General features: G+C 36.0%; 1 protein-coding gene across 6 annotated transcripts in view; it reads left to right on the forward strand.

The window, feature by feature from the left end:
* Pde7a (phosphodiesterase 7A) overlaps window positions 1-16394 on the forward strand; it is a 112130-nt gene that overhangs the window by 40931 nt on the left and 54805 nt on the right. For 5 of the 6 annotated variants that reach the window (XR_006848242.2, XR_006848244.2, XR_006848243.2 and 2 more), the window contains exon 2: window positions 13769-13829. Coding sequence is in view for 2 of the 6 variants with exons in the window: in XM_046428509.2 (XP_046284465.1) it covers window positions 13769-13829 (61 nt within the window). In the remaining 4 variants the exon portion in view is untranslated. Of the gene's footprint in view, window positions 1-7308; window positions 7578-13768; window positions 13830-16394 lie in introns of those variants that run through there. The other variant, XM_046428510.2, reaches the window with a different exon arrangement.

Here is a 16394-nt window from a genome sequence, read left to right on the forward strand (position 1 = left end):
ATTTTGATTTTTTTCTTTAAAAAAGCATCTTGAATTTTGATCTGGTAGGCAGTATAGTTGCTTGCAGATGTATTTGATTGTCTTGGCATTTTATAAGCTTTGTTAGTGTGGTTCTACAACAGTGCTGTCTGATAGAACTGCACTGACAGGCTAGTTTTGCCTTCTTCTCATTAAGGTATGGCATTTCTGTGATCTCCTTGGAATGTCTCAGGTATTCTGTGAGATCTCCTGGGTGGTTGGGAATCACATTATTTCCCATCCCTATTGTAGTGATTCTTATCCTTTTCCTGCCCTCATGGAGTCTTATTCTACACATGCCCAGTTTGTATTCAGCCATAGACTCAAGGGGACTCACCTTCAAACTTCTAGAGCTCCTTGTCTTCACAGCTCTCTCCTCTCTGGTATTCAGCCCTGCAAATTACAGACAAGAGTGGGTGCATTAGAGGTGATATGGTTATACACATCAGCCCTGCAGATTTCAGAGACCTCAACCTAACTGAACTCCATTCTTTTCTTATCTCCTCACTTTGTGGGACTGCTGTGCTTTGAAGGATTCTCTGCTTTACTTCTAGGTGTGGTGACTGCTTACAGGGGAAACCAGGACAGTCATGGGCCTCACCTTGGTTTTTCTCCCCTTCTCTCTGGGAACCAAGCCCTGTTGTGGTTTAACATCTAAAAACAGTGTTTCATATTAAAAGCATAGCTGTGTAATTGTTTATGATGGGAAAACTAGGCCAATACCAGTTACCGTATAATTTACGGAACTTTGTTTATATTTTAGTGGCCACGATTTAGCTTACCTTTGATAATTTGAACATATTGCTTTTTCTGCCTTGAGCTCTTTTTCCTACCTTTTGTACCTGATAAACACTCATCATGTCAGGGTCAGATTCTGTCATTTTTTTCCTAGTAGTTTTCCTTCATGCTACCAAATCTAGGTTAGATGCCATACTTGCCATACTCATAACCCTGAACATTTGCTTGTAATTGTAATTACTTGTTGTATCCCCAGGGCCTAACACAATGAGGATCTCAAAATCAATCTCTCACTCTTTCTCCATGCAGTCGTAGATGTGGAGCTGAAATGTACTGAAGTGCTTTAAGTAAACTTTTTTGTGCTTCTTATTTGATTACTTTGGAGAGGGTGGCAACTATTGGCCAATGCCATTCTTATTCAGAAGTTTTCTTTTTAAATTTGCATATTTCTTCAGAAATTACTATTTTTGTTCTGTAATGTCTGTCATAAATATTTTTGTGTATACTTACCTACAAATAGTGGTGTGTTCATAATAATTTTAAAAGGGAAGTTTTTTCCCCCAATTTACAAATAGGTCTCATTAAAAAGTATTTCTCAGCTGGGTGCAGTGGTGCACGCCTGTAATCCCAGCAGCTCAGGAGGCTGAGGCAGGAGGATCAGGAGTTCAAAGCCAACCTCAGCAAAAGCGAGGGGCTAAGCAACTCACAGTGAGACCCTGCCTCTAAATAAAAGGGAATGTGGCTCAGTGGTCAAGTGCCCCTGAGTTCAATCCCTGGTACAAACAAACAAACAAAAAAAGTATTAAAATAAAAACCTGTAACTACTTAGTTGTCACAGTAGCTTTGAATAAACCAATATGGTGAGGTCTTATGTGGTATGTGGAGGTATATGCACTGTCTCATTGAAGAGCCTTTAATATTAATAGTTTTCTTATAAAGACTTCTTTGATTATTGAATTGAAGAAAATATGTTTATGTTGTGATAATCTTATCTTTTACTTATCAGAAAAGAATATTTTCTTTTTAGTTTCCATTTCATAGAGGTGTGAGTAATTGCATTTTATTTTAATATTCCTAATAGAAAGATTTGTTGTGAATTTGGTTCAATTTTGCTTTAAGTTTAAAATTGAAATTGTCGGCACACAATGAAATTATAAGCTGTCCTTATAGTATTGTAGAATCTTAGAATTAGCAGAGATCTTGAGAGTCATTTGTGCTAACTTGCCCCATAAGCTCCTTGATGGAGACGAGTTTGAGGCAGTTCTTTTCAGTTTTCATGGTTCTAATTGTAGAAAGTTGCTAGAAATTGTAGTAAGTTCCTACGGTGGTAATGTTGTTCTATTTTCCATAAATAATTGAACATTAGTCTTACAGCTCTGTCTTCTATAATTTCAAAGAATTAAGCTGCTGCTTCTTACTTTGCCTTACAGCAGTTTAATACCTATTTTGTCTCTTCTTATTCTTTGCCTGAAGCATCTCAGTTGTAAATCTCATAGATAGTATTCCTATCTGCATTTTAAAATGTTCAGTATATATGCATCTTCAATAGTACTGTTCAGAACTGAATTCAGTGTTGTAAATGTGGCGGGTATTAAGGACAGTAGTGCTTCCTTGGCTTGAATACTTAACTGACTCTCAGTGCCTTCTAAGATTACCTTCACCAATTGTCTCTTATTGACCTAGAATTTAAACATGCTGGCTTTTTTTTTTTTTTTTTTTAAGAAATTAAAAAAACCTTAACAATTTAGCCAGGTGTGGTAATGTGTGCCTATAGTCCCAGCTCTACTATAGGAAGATCCCCTGAGCTCAGGACTTCAAAGCCAGCCAGGGCAACATAGCAAGCAAAACTGTGCCTCTTAAGAGTCTTAAGGCCTTTGAACTGAGCTAGCTGGGCATTACAAACCCTGTTTCTTAAAAAACAAGCAAAGAGGGGTTGGGGTTATAGCTTAGTGGTAGAGCGCTTGCCTATCCTGGGTTCAATCCTCAGCACCACATAAAAATAAATAAAAATTGTGTCCATCTACAACTAAAAATTTTAAAAAATCCAAATAAACAACAACAAAAACTTCAAATTTTAAAACCCATTTCTATTTTTCTATGCATACACAATTTATTTCTGTCAAAATGTAGACAAAAGCTTTTTAGTTAATTTTGTAATTCAGCATGCTGATTTATCCTTTATATTTTGTATGCATATTTGATATACTTTTGTCTGAGCTCCATTTTGGTGAATAAACTGTGGATCAGGACAGATCAAAAGCAAAATTCTGTTAGTTAACTCCAGATTGTTCTACTAGTTGGACATTAGGTACTTATCTCTTGGTGTTGGTTGGGGCTCACATTGCACTTTTTTGTTCTTAAGCATGATACCAGAGACTTTTGTTTATAGCCTTGTTGCCGTTAAGGTATCCAAGCCTGTGACTTACAGTACACCATTGTGTGCTCCTTTTCTATGTTCAACCTCTGCAGTTATGGGCTTTACACTATTGTATTTTTCCTTTTGGAAATAGTGTCAATATTTTCCAGTGTGTTTTATGACAATTTTTTATAGTTTTTAAGATATTATGAGCAGAGGTTTAACAAGCAGATCTTGTAAGTCCCTTGATATCATAGGATGATGTTTTTCTGGATCAGAAGACTTGAATACTTGTGAAATGTCGAGGTGTTTTATTGCTTCCCAGGAGGAATCGCATACCTGTCTCCCTCAAGTATTGGGATACTGTATTATATACCAGAAATCTTAATTCACAGCTCTAAGTCAATGTGACAGAAGGTGAAGCTCTGGTTACCATATCTTTAAATTGTTTTTTTTTTTTTTTTTTTTGGTTAAAGAAGCTTTGCTTTTTCCTCAGTTTTATAGTTCTTGAAATTCATGCTGTTTGAAAAATTACAAACCCTGGTTTTTTAATAAAATAAAGAAACACAGACTTTTACTGTGATTTATTTATTATTCAAATGGCCTAGAATCAAAGTGATAAAAGTACAGTTGGGGGTTTTTACTATAGTGTTCACATTTTTTATCATAAATTTTGTTATAATTTTCTACAGACACTATATTTGTATAGAGAACTCTGTGATAGGCTATTTCTGTCCATTGGATTCCAAAATTATAGACACTGATGTCAATGCAGATGAGGTTCGCCTAATTTGGTCAAGAGAGGGACATGCTGAGTCTCTATATGGGTAGTTAAAGGCCATTGCCAAGATTGACAGGTGTCCTGTGGGTGGCAGAGTCCCAGGGATAAATTTGCTCTTGGATTCTTCTCTTAAGAAACAATGATCAAAGTCATACCTTTTTTTTATTGATCAAACCTAAAATAGTTTGGTTTTTAACTTAGTTTTTCAGATATTAGCCTTATGAACCCCAGAAAGATAATAAAGTTTTATACTTTGTTCTTGTAGTACAACTTTGTTTTGGAAAGTTTAACTGTAACCTATGCAGTAATTTTGCTAGGATAATCAACTACTTATTATCTTGCTGTGTTTCACTAAGGATTTGAGACAATAATTAATACAAAAAAAGTTTATTAGTGTAAAAGAAGCAACTATTTGGCAACAGCCTTCGGGTTTTTTTTTTTTTTTTTTTATCTTACTGAAAATTAAGGAGCCCTATAACTTATGAAGATAAGTTAGTACTAAGTATGTCTCAAAATAAGAAATGGTTTTAAAGCCATTAGGTTCATGACATTCAAAAAGTTAAGCATACTACTTTAAGAAAAATTGTGTCATCTGAGATTTTTGTAATATTTGAGTAATGTAAATGTGTCATTAGCAATGGAAACTTTGTGATTTTAGTGTGAACTCTTTTAATTTATATAGAAAAATTTCTGATCTGAGAGCATTTTGTTTCGATTATTTCTGTATTACAGTGTCAGAGATATAGTAGAAATCTGAGAACTAGATGCTGGGGAACCATCATAGGGAGCCAGCCTGTTAGCTGGTGTGGAAAATGAAAACTAAGAGCCTAGTCCTGCTAGGGGTCAGGGAAGGTTTCCCAGGCATCTAACTGGCATAGTGCAAGCTCCCCTCATGGACTGATGTGATTACAGTTAGGCTTGGAGTCGAGGTGAAGCTAGAGTGGTTAGGGCATTATCATTTTTAGATCTTAAAATTTGCTAAAATTTAAGGAAAGCCCACTCTGAGCTAGCTATTCCTTCACAGATATGTTTAACTTCTATGAAGGGGAGGAAAAGAAGACAGAGAGAGATGGTGATTTGCTCAGGGTCACTGAGCTCATGGCAACGAAGAAATAGACCTCACATTCATCTTCAAGCCCACTAGAGTTCTGAGATGGCAAAAATAATCTCAACAGAAATGGCGTGTAGCTCAGTGGAAGAGCACTTGCCTAGGCAGTATGAAGCCCTAGGTTCAATCCCCAGTACCACAAAATAAATCTCACCAGAACTTTGGGAACTGCCTTTCTTACTCTTTTATTTCTTCTCTGTATCTCAGTTTTAATTTCTCCCTTCTCTCCCTTTCAGTCCTTCTCTTTTAGGCTAAAATACAGATTCTTATGCTTACTCTTAGCCAAAAAGACATTTATAAAAATATCTTAAGTGTACAAAAAAACAGCAATTGTATTTGTGACAGTATTTGAGCAACTGATTGGAAAGGAAGCATGAAGAGAAGGGAAGCTAAGCATGATGGGAGTGGGCTGATTTAGAGTGTGCAACACAGGCCTAGTGGCAGAGAATGACCCTGAAGCCCTTGTTATCCACTGGCTCTGGCTGCACAACCTCCTACAAATGAGTATTGGGCTAAGACACACTCTGCTGCTTTGTCCTGTTCCCAGGCATCTTTGGAATTTGACTGCTGAAACCATAGTGGCCTAGGGAGAATACTCAAAGACCCCAACACTGACATGTCAACCTGGTCTCATGACAAAATGAAAACATTGATTGGTATAAGGATTAGCATATTAAAGTTTGTTAGTCCTGTAGCAAGAAGTGAAAAGTTTTCAGTTGAGGAAAATTTTGATTTAGATACGTAAATTTTTTTATGCTTCAGGTTGAAAGGTGTAGAATTCTTTTATTATCTTTGTATGAGGATTGGATAATGAAATTAGCATGAGTATTTGAACTACTCAGGCTCTATTCAAATATTTTAGAATCATCATTTGTTTACTGTGGATATGCAAATGGCTTTTGTCTCCTGATGGACTGCCTTCCATGACACAAGTCTCTCAGTCCCACGTGTGTAAGTTTAAGCTGTCCTCATCTCTCTCCTAGACCTCTGCAATGGAAGCTGAATTGCCCTAAAACACCTGCATTTACTGACTGAAGTAGTCTTTCTAAAATCAAGTCTGCTCAACTACTTCAGCAGGATGAAGACAGTACACCTTCATGAGGAGGCCTCTGGTGATTCACAGAGGTCTCGCCTGGGTTACCCACTGCTCCAGCCTTGTCTGGCCCTGCCCTCCTGCGCTCAGGTTGCCCTGGTCTTCTGTCTTTTCTACTTGCCTTCCTTGGTTTTGTCTCTTGGGCCCAGGCTCTTCTTTGGTCTGCAGGACCATTCTTCCCATCTTTTTCTATTCTTGCTCCGTAACAGGGAAGTTTCTGACACTCTGAAAACAAGTTCCTCACCTCTTAACTAGTTAGACCCAGACTTTGTTGGCAGTTTCTGTGAACCTCATAGCTCTTGTTAAAATTGTAATTTCCAGTTTTTTTAATTTGATTACTGTAAATTCTAACTAAACAAGGGAAGGAGCTTTTTACTTAGGGCTTTTTTTCAATGATTTCATCCTTGCCATTGGGTACACAACCTGGCACATAGTAGCAGCTTAATAAATATGCTGAACCCTTGAATGAAAGTTCATAAAAGGCTTTTTCTCATCAATACTACCCAAGACTGTGTAATGAACTGCAGGCTTGTGAGGGGACAAAGCCATCTGCGTATCCACAGTACACAAATGATGATTCTAAAATATTAAAAAGATACTGAATAGTTAGTAGCCGCCTACTACTATGGATGGTCATGAAGATGGGTGAGTAGAGGCACAGTCTGTGATTAGATGGCTCACTCAGTCACGAGAATAAGACTTATACCAAAAATGTTAAGATATTAATGAGATTCCCAAGTGGTTTTGAGAATAATATAATTTTAGTTATTTGAAAATGCACTATTAATAGCCTGATCTTTGTCAGTAAATCCTGAACGAGTGAATTATAATGTTAAGTAGCACAGAGAATATTTATGACAGCCTCTAACATTCATGAAGTGATTCTAGCTCCAAAGGAAATAAAAAGTTGAAGAAATTCAATGTTAGAAGTTGAAAAGAGTAAAATACATTAATATCTTCAAATGCAAGGATTATGTCTGTGAAACTGGCCTATGTGGAAAGAATGAGGAAATTTTTAGTCCTGCAAAGTATTTTTTGAAAATTGTTTCAAGATATTCTCTTAGTATTAAGATTGTAGGAGTGTTTGGGGCTAGCCTGAGATCCCTTCTGTCTATATTTTGGGAGATTGTTAGGTCAGCTAGGGTTTTCCCCCCTCTTCCGGCATTACTTAAGCTGTTCTACTCTAGCACTGGGGTTGTGGCATTAAGCATGCCATGGATAAGAAGCCTGGCTGGGCAATGCATTCTCAAAAGTCAGGTGCTTACTGTTGGAAGGCAGCTGCTTGAGGTTCAAGGCAGTTAGTGTCCCTCTCTTCTGCCTGGGGACAGCTGGTTGTTTATCAGACTCCTGAGAAGTCTTCCTTGCTCATTGCTCACTGGTAAAGGAGAGAGAGAGATTATGCAGCGGGCTTTTGATTGATTCAATGGGAATTACATTGATCTGGTGTCTGGCCTTGGTTCTTATAAAGTGGATCACTTCTAAGGTAGGCCATCTTCACTCTTAGGATTGTGATATCAACCATTAATGTGCATATTTGATAGGAATCTTCTCCTTTTGCCTCAGTTTCTATTTCTCTGATTGAGAGAGCCAGAGTTTTTTCTGCAAAAGGCTTACAATTACTCTTTGCAATTTTTATTCTTACCTCACTTTATTCCTCTTCAAGTTTTTTTTTTTTAAATGGTGTTATTCCTGAGTATCAAAGTAGCTTTCTTCAGTTTCATTCCCTTAAAGAAGTTTTTATGATTAAAGAAGTTCAACTTTAAGTTCATAAAATAGAATAATTTAGGCTTTTGGCTATACATATTTTAAACTTTTTTTTTTTGAGAATGTTACTGATGCTTGACTATTCAACATATAATTATTGAGGATTTCTAAAAAAAGATAAGCATTTTAAAAACTGAACTCACCCTCTATCATATTCTCTTAAAGGTCTTTCTGCTGTTAAAACATATGCCTTAGCTATAATATATTGACAGAAGAGGAACTGTTTTTGAAGTTGAATTCTGAACATCAGGCTGCAGAAATTCTTGATGAAATGTTAGCTAGCTGGTTATTATTTAGACAAGAATAAAAAATAAGAAAATATTTAAGATTATACTATTTGAAATTATTTTTGCTTTACTTCTAAAAAGATTATATCTTTCATCCATTATGCCACTTTTTTCTTTCTGTATTAAGAAATTGAAAAGTATTAACATAAAATTTAAAAAGCTATCACTATTTTCTGAGTAACACTTTGCTGAGCAACATAGAGCTTTTATAAAGTTAATTTTCTTTTTCAAGCAAGACTTTAATCCCTGCTGTGTAATATTCACATCTAAGCAAAAACATTTTAATTGTGTTTCTTACTTGGAGTGGTCTTCTTTTCTTAGTGAATATGATTGAAGCACAATATACTCAAATTAAAAATTCTGGTATATTAAAAGTTAAGAATGAATTTTATTGCATTGACAGTTATTTACTTGTTTTTAAAGGATTAGCTTGCCAGGTTATACAAGGAAGGTCAATTTCATGTTAATAATGCATTAGGTGAATTATGGATGTTTTTGGAGTCTGTACTTTTTAATGCATCACCAAAAATGTAGAAGAATGCTAATATTTTATTTTTTTTAAAAAAAAGAATAGGAAGTGGATCAATGCAATATTTGAATTCTTTGGGCATTCAAACTACAATGTGTTTTTCTAGTACATGTAAGATTAGTATATTCTGAAAATGCTCATTTTGCCTTATCAGAAAAAACTGGTTTTAGAATTTTGGCTGTGCTTCATCTATTGCTTGTGTGATATCTTTTGGTATTGTTACCAAGCATTTTATTTAGTGCTACTGTGTTTAAGCCTTGTAGCCATTAGTTTACTAATCTGCAAAATGGGACTAATAAAGCCCACCTTATAGATTTCCTGTGAGAATTAAATGCGATATTGTATGAAAGCACCAGCATCATTTTCTGTTGTTACTTTTACCATGTAAGAAAATACACTTGTTTTTGTGAGCTAGATCATATAGTGGAAAACTGAACAAAGTAAAAACAATGTCATTTTAAATGTCTTTGCTGGGTTTTAAAATATCTGTCTGTAAAAGTTATGTATTAATGAATACTGGGAACAACTTTAACTCCTTTTCTCATTTACCTTCAAGTCAAATCTTTATGGAAGAATGGTTCACCCTGTTTCAAAGTGATCGAGTATCTTACCAGGGCCCACAGAACACCTATGAACATGGCAGTGAACCCTTCGGAACCTTAACTTTTAACTTGTTTATGCTGTGGCTGTCAGTTTCTGATTAGCTCAGCCTCGCCCATGCTTTGACCTATACTAGTTTGCTTTACAAGCTGTTCCCAGAATGGCTAAATTAGAAGAGTCACGAGTAGAAGCCTCAGTTATTTCCATTCACTGGTGAAGTGAGGTGGGAATGTGGATGGTAGCCCAGAATGCTTTGTGACTGATGTGTGACATAGGATTTTGATGAAATTTGTTTTACTATTTTTATTAAGAGTAAAATTTTGCTAGTATACATTTTTTGGTATTAAAAATTGTATTTTGCCTTTTAAACACAGTATTTAACCACATATTATCAGCATTTCTGACAGCTTTTTTGTTCATTTCATTTCAATTGAAAAGATTTAACCAATTTAAGGCTTCAGAGCAAGACCATCCTACTGATTTTTTTTTTTAATGACAGCAGAATGCATTTTGATTCCTTGTACACAATTGCAGCACAACTTTACATTTCTGTGGTTGTACATGATGGAGCGTCACACCATATGTGCAGTCATACATGTACCGAGGGTAATGATGTTCATCTCATTCTACCATCTTTCTTGTCTCCATGCACCCTCCCTACCCTCGCTCCCCTTTGCTCAATCAAAGTTTCTCCATTTTTCCCATGCTTCCCCTCTCCCCGTTTGGATCAATGACCATCTTTAAAGAAATGTATGTTAAGTTTGTACAACAGTCTTGGTGTATAGAACACATATAATTTTTTAAAGCAATATGATTCTAACATGGAAGTAAAATTTTATTATTTATTTTATTGTTCCATTTCATAATTTTACCAAAATGGATTATTTTAGATCACTTAGCAAGATAACTTAATAATATTAATCTTAACTTCTCAGTCATATTCATTAAGAAAAGAGGATGCTTGGATGTACGAAACAAGCATGCTCAGTGTTGTGCTTAGATGTGAATCTTACACACCAGGGCTTAAAATCTTGCTTGAAAAAGAACATTAGTGCATGATTTATCACTCAGGTTGTATTTGTTGATAGGTGTGTGTGTGTGTGTGTGTGTGTGTGTATGTGTGTTTATATGTGCACACACAGTGCTGGGGATTGAACACAGTGGCCTTGCGGATGCTAAGCATGTGTTCTACCACTGAGCTGCATCCTTGGCCCTTACATACCTATTTTCAAAGTCTGTTCTTTTAAAAACATTTTGTTTTAGTCTCATTTGGATTCATTTAGTAAAAACTATTATGTACCTTTTTTTTTTTTAATGATTTTTTTTTTTTTTTTTTTTTTTATAAATAGTTGTTGATGGACCTTTATTTTATTTCTTTGTATGTGGTGCTGAGAATCGAACTGTGGTGCTGAGAATCGAACCCAGGGCCTCTCACATGCTAGGCAGGCGCTCTTCCACTGAGCCACTCCCCCAGCCCCCTGTTATGTACCTTTTAAGCTAAGTATTTGTTGACCTGTCTTAAGGTAGTATTTTATCATTAACTGAATAACTTGAATATTTGCACATCCCTAAGAAATTTGTTAATATATACTAAAAATTAAATTCTACTTTCATTGCCAAGCTTTTGCTAAGATTAATATAGGTCTTAGCATCTTAATATCTAAATTAGTGATTATATGAGTCTAAAATCATTTGCCTTAAAATAAATTTACTATGCCGTAGATAAATGATAATCTAGATTATTTATGTTCATTAGTTGGTTTTTGGTAGAATGGTGTTCTATTTTATAGAGAAATGGTGTCAGTTTTTTTCATTGTTCTCAATATGTGAAGTAATAAATGAGAGTTTGCCTTCCTAATTAGTGGTTATTTTAGGAAATACCCTTCCTATATTAAAAAAATAATAATGCTGGCCACTCTTCTAAGAAGACTATTAGAGATAACAGCCTAAAATTTGTTTTCACAGGTTATTGAACTACATTGTCACTGGACATTACCAGATTGATAGGTACTGATCATGACAAACTATTATATAATGATATCTGTAGTTTCCATAATATGTTTGAATTGATAGAAATATTTATTTCCATATATGCCCTGTTCAGGATGTTAGACTTACCCCCTATTATAACAGTATTTAGGGGAGGCCCATAATGTAATGAACTAAATATCTCACGAAGGGGATTGGAACAGCAGTCAGGAGTGGCTCCTTTTAGCATCAAGTGATGTTAGTGGCTGTACACTCTGGAATATACAGTTTCCCATGAAATAGTGTAGTATCTTCCTTAGCTATTCCCTTGTTGGGAGATATGTTAAGCATGATGTCAGGGGTATATTCTGTATGACTTAGTCATAGGTCATGCTTTTTTCTTGTAGGTGATTTTAACTTTAAAATTCATCTGTTTTGTGAATACGTAAGAACTGGGTGTGCTATAAAATTCAAAAGGTACAAAGATATATACATTAGAAAGTCTTCCTCTTACCTCTCTATCCCTTAGTATCCTTGGAGAATATTGGTTTTGGTAGTTGGAATTTTATTTTGTTTGAAATGTTTCTCTTACATTTCATGCACTATTTTTCTTTTCCATGAAACCATGTAAAGGTTTAATTGAAATGTTCTCTTTCAAGGATATAACTTAAGGTTTTGGGGAGTTGTTTTGCATACTAGATTTAAGTGAGAACTTCAAATAAAGTAAATTTTATTTATGATTTAAAAACTTGATTTTTTTTCCCCTTTGACATTTGTAGACATACAGTTAGGGACTGTAAATTGCATGCTGGAGTTTGTTTCTTTTTTTTCTTTTTTTTGGTACCAGGTATTGAACCTAGGAGGCTCAACCACTGAGCCATATGCCCAGCCCTTTTTATTTTTTCATTTTGAGACAGAGTCTCTCTAAGCTCCTGAGGCTGGCTTCCAACTTGTGATCCTTCTGCCTCAGCCTCCCCAGCTGCGGGATCACAGGTGTGCATCACTGCCCCTGACTGTGCTGAAGTTTTTTCTGAGGGAAGAATATCATTCACCTTATAAATCGAAATGTGATCTTATGGCTTTAATGTGTATTTCTTTTGTTAATAAGGTTGAACATCTTTTTGTTTAATGGTTTGTTATTTATTAAATGTTTAGTATTTTCTTCACATATTTTAAATCTTGTATTTATTTATTTTCTTATTAATAATTTTAGTTGCAGATGGACCCAATACCTTTATTTATTTTTATGTGGTGCTGAGGATCGAACCCAGGGCTCACATGTGTGAGGCAAGTGCTGTACCACTGAGCCACAACCTTAGCCCCTAAATCTTATATTTAAAATATACAAAATCACAATACAATTTGTTTATGTTTTTTCTATTGACTATATCCCCCATTTCTTTGCAGTGTCATACCACTTTTTATCTTAATATTGCATAGTGCTGGTTTCATTTATTACTGCTTTTTAAGAATTTTTAAGTCTGTTAATTTATAGATTACTTTTGGTGGGCTAGGCACTGTGCTGAATATTGGGATTTGTTCTGTATCTGGATACAGAAATGAACAAAGTTCTTGCCTCCACAGAGCTTAGATTTTTAATAGGAAATTTGGTCCAATGTATCTTCCAGACTTTTAAAATGTATGCATTTATATTGATCATTTATTTGCAAAAAATACATTATTAATTAATGTATCATGTATTTATTTAGAGTTTACTAAATGATAGGTTCTGCTTTAGGGTAAAAGGTATTCTTGGGGAGTAAGACAGAGAAGGCTCTTGCTTTTGTGGAGCTTCTCTTTTAGTAACAAGCAGCCAGGATAACATAAGCTAAGTGACACACAGAGGACTGAGGAACAGGTTGGCTCTCAGGGAGCTTTAGGTTTGGTAGCCAGGGTATGCCCATCTGAAGAGATGACATTCATCTAAGCCACGAGAGACACAGGGACAGTGATTGCAGTGCACCAGGATAGAGGAGCAGGTCAAGTGCAAAGGTGAGACATTTGAGAAAAGTTGAGAAGAGCCAGGAAGGCCAGCATGGCCACATCACAGTGGTGAGGGAGGGGGCTAACAAGAGGACAGAGATGTGTGCAGAATACTAAAGGCTCTGGAAATCAGAACCTAGAGTTTAGAACTTACTCTAAGTGTGATGGGAGCCATTGGAGGATACTGAGCAGGAGCTGAAATGTTCCCTCTTGATTCTATGTGAAGAGAGGACTGGGGGCCAAGAGAAGGAGCTGGAAAAGCAGCAGATTGCCTTTCTCCTTCCTTTTCCATTTCATATTTCCTGCATGTTAGTCCCAAATCTTTTTCACTTTGTACCTGCTTTTATGGTAGTTCTTAGTTATATTGTATTGTGTTTGTCTTTCCCCTAACTAGAGAATTCCGGATTCCATATCTAATTTCCTTTTGTATTATCAACTTCTCTTGAACAGTGTTTCACAAATAATAAATGCATGTTTGCTTAATTGAATTTTAGATCACATTTCATTGTTGTGTATTAAAATATATGCTTTTTTTCCCCCTAGAGGCGTGGAGCTATTTCTTATGACAGTTCTGATCAGACTGCTCTGTACATTCGTATGCTAGGTAAGTACTAATTTATTTTGTATCAATGTTAGTTAAATTATCATGTTATTTGAGGTAGAGGTATCTTTCATTAGGTAGCTTTCATCGCTGGTTACAGCAGAAATTATTAATTTCACTGAAGTTTAGAATCTGGAAGCCAGTATTGAATGTGATATGAATAAAGGAAAGCATTCTTCATGAAAAGTAGTATTATAGGGTTGCTTCATACTAAAGAGATGATTGCCAAAATGGATGAAGACGAGGCCATGAAATATCTGATCAGATAGTCCTGTCGCTGGAAGTGTTTTGTTTTCAGTTGTCTGGCAAGGAAAACCATTTGTCTTCTTTTAGTCCTAGTGCTTAAATTTTTGATGTATTACTCAATTTTATAGGTAAATTACTTTATATATATATATTTTTTTTTTCTTCTCGCTTCATACACTCCACAATCCCTTCTTTTTAATTCATACTATCGAATATGTATATTCAGGTCCCAATAGGCAAATTTTCTCATTTTTTGTTAGAGGAATCTTCCTGTGGCTCTTCTCATCTCAGAATTCCTCCCTAACTTTAAGATACTGAGCACTGAGCCATCCTTATTTTTTAGCTACCTGTTTGTTCTTTGCTTCCTTCACAAATTGCTTTTCATACTCTTCAGCCCAAATATTCCCCAAGGCCCTCTTATTCCTTTTTTCTCCTCTTTAATTTATCTTGTGCATCTCACCTGCCTCAATTCTGTTCTAAGAGCTGGGGTATAGCTCAGTAGTAGAGCATTTGTCTAGCATGAGCAAGGTCCTGGGTTCAATCCCCAGCACCACCAAAACAAATTCTGTTCTCCTTTAGAATATACTTTTTTCCTCATGAATGTTCAGCTTTTTCCTCTTTACTATCTCCACTTCTAGAAACATGTTTAGGATTCTCCTATCCTTAAAGCAGAGTTTCAGACTCACATTTTCTTTAATTTTATGGACCATCTCCACATAGGTATGTTATGAATACCTCATGCTTAACGCATCTGCAAATTGATTTTGTGTTCCACAGGTCTGTATGGTGGTCTTTTGCCATCTCAGTAAATAAAACTCCGTTCTCCCCATTGTCAAGTCAAAAACTTAAGAGTCATTTTTTATTTCTCTTTCTTACATACTCCATGTCTAATTTATGAGCAAATCCTCTGGGCAGACACCTGCAAAATGCATGCAGAATCTCACCACCCCAGTGCTGTTACCAGCCCAATCTAAACCATGATTGTTGCCTTATCTCTTGAACTTGTTCCTTGACTGGCCTTCCTACATTCACCCGTGTGCCTCCACTCTATTCTAGTCTGCAGCCAGAAAACCTTTTCAGACAAAGCTAAGTCATCTTACTCTTCTGTTCAGGATCCTCCGATGGTTTTCTGAGAGAACCAGCCACAGCTATTACAATGACCACAAAGGCCCAGTGTGATCTGGTCCTACTGCCTCTCTGACCTCACCTCCCAGGAGTTCCCTCACTTATCTCTCTCCTGACATGCTGGTCTCTGCTTGTCTTGGAACATGCCAAGCATGCTGCTTTCCTAGAGTGTTTATACTTGCTTTTCCTTATGCTCTGAAACCTCTCACTTCTGATAGTCTTGTGGTGCACTGTCTTACTTCCCTCACATCCCTGCTCGTTTTCAATAGGGACTTCCCTTCACATGTTTGAATCACTGCCCCCCCCCCATTTCTCTTTAGTGTTCTCCATGTAAAGTCTTCCATAGAATGAAATTGTGTATTTGCTTTATTATTTGTTTTATCCCATAAGATAAAGTTCATGAGGACAGGGACTTTCTGTATTTTGCTTACTGATATATGTGGAGTGCCAGATGTGAGGAGCACTTTTTTGTCACACATGAAAGAGGTGATTAGATCTTATGAGTTGGAGTTAAGGTAGATGGAATGAACCTGGAAGGAAGTAAGTGATGTTCTTACGTAGAGAAACAAAGGGTAACAAAATTGCAAGAGCACAGGGGATGAGACTGAAGACTTGGGGTTAGGAGATTGAGGGTTGTAAAAATGTAATGGGAAGACTGCTCTCTTTGGAACCCACAGGGCTAGGTTTAAATCTTCGCTCACTGTTTACATTAACTTTGTGGCAGGGAACATTGCTATTTAACTTCTCAAAGTCCAGTTTCTGCATCTGTAAAATGTGGATGAAGATTCCTTTGGCTCTTTGACTAGGGAACTAAATAAAGCAATGTCTGTAAGACAAAAAGAGTGCCTTGTATATGGTTGGTACATAAATGTTTCTGTATAGAGAAATGAGTCTGTCCAAAAATCACATGAGTACATGTAGGAACAACGCTGAGCTTGTAAACACCAAAATTTAAGAACCAGCTAAAGACCTTGGGTTGAAACTGATTATGAGAAGAGAGAAAGAAGATTGATCAAATCAAATACATAGAGGAAAGTATAGTAACATTATAATTTATTGCACATTTGTGAAATTGGAAATTGCTTGAGAATAGGTAATGTATTTTCTATTTTTCATATCCCTTATAGCCCATGATATGGTGTGAGACATAGAGTGACTTTTAAAAGTTTGTTCTGAAGATTTTCTGTCTCCTGTAAA

This window comes from Marmota monax, unplaced genomic scaffold, assembly GCF_021218885.2.
Source record: "Marmota monax isolate L192 unplaced genomic scaffold, Marmota_monax_Labrador192_F-V1.1 WCK01_AAM20220418_F8-fsc00044, whole genome shotgun sequence".
NCBI lineage: Eukaryota > Metazoa > Chordata > Mammalia > Rodentia > Sciuridae > Marmota > Marmota monax.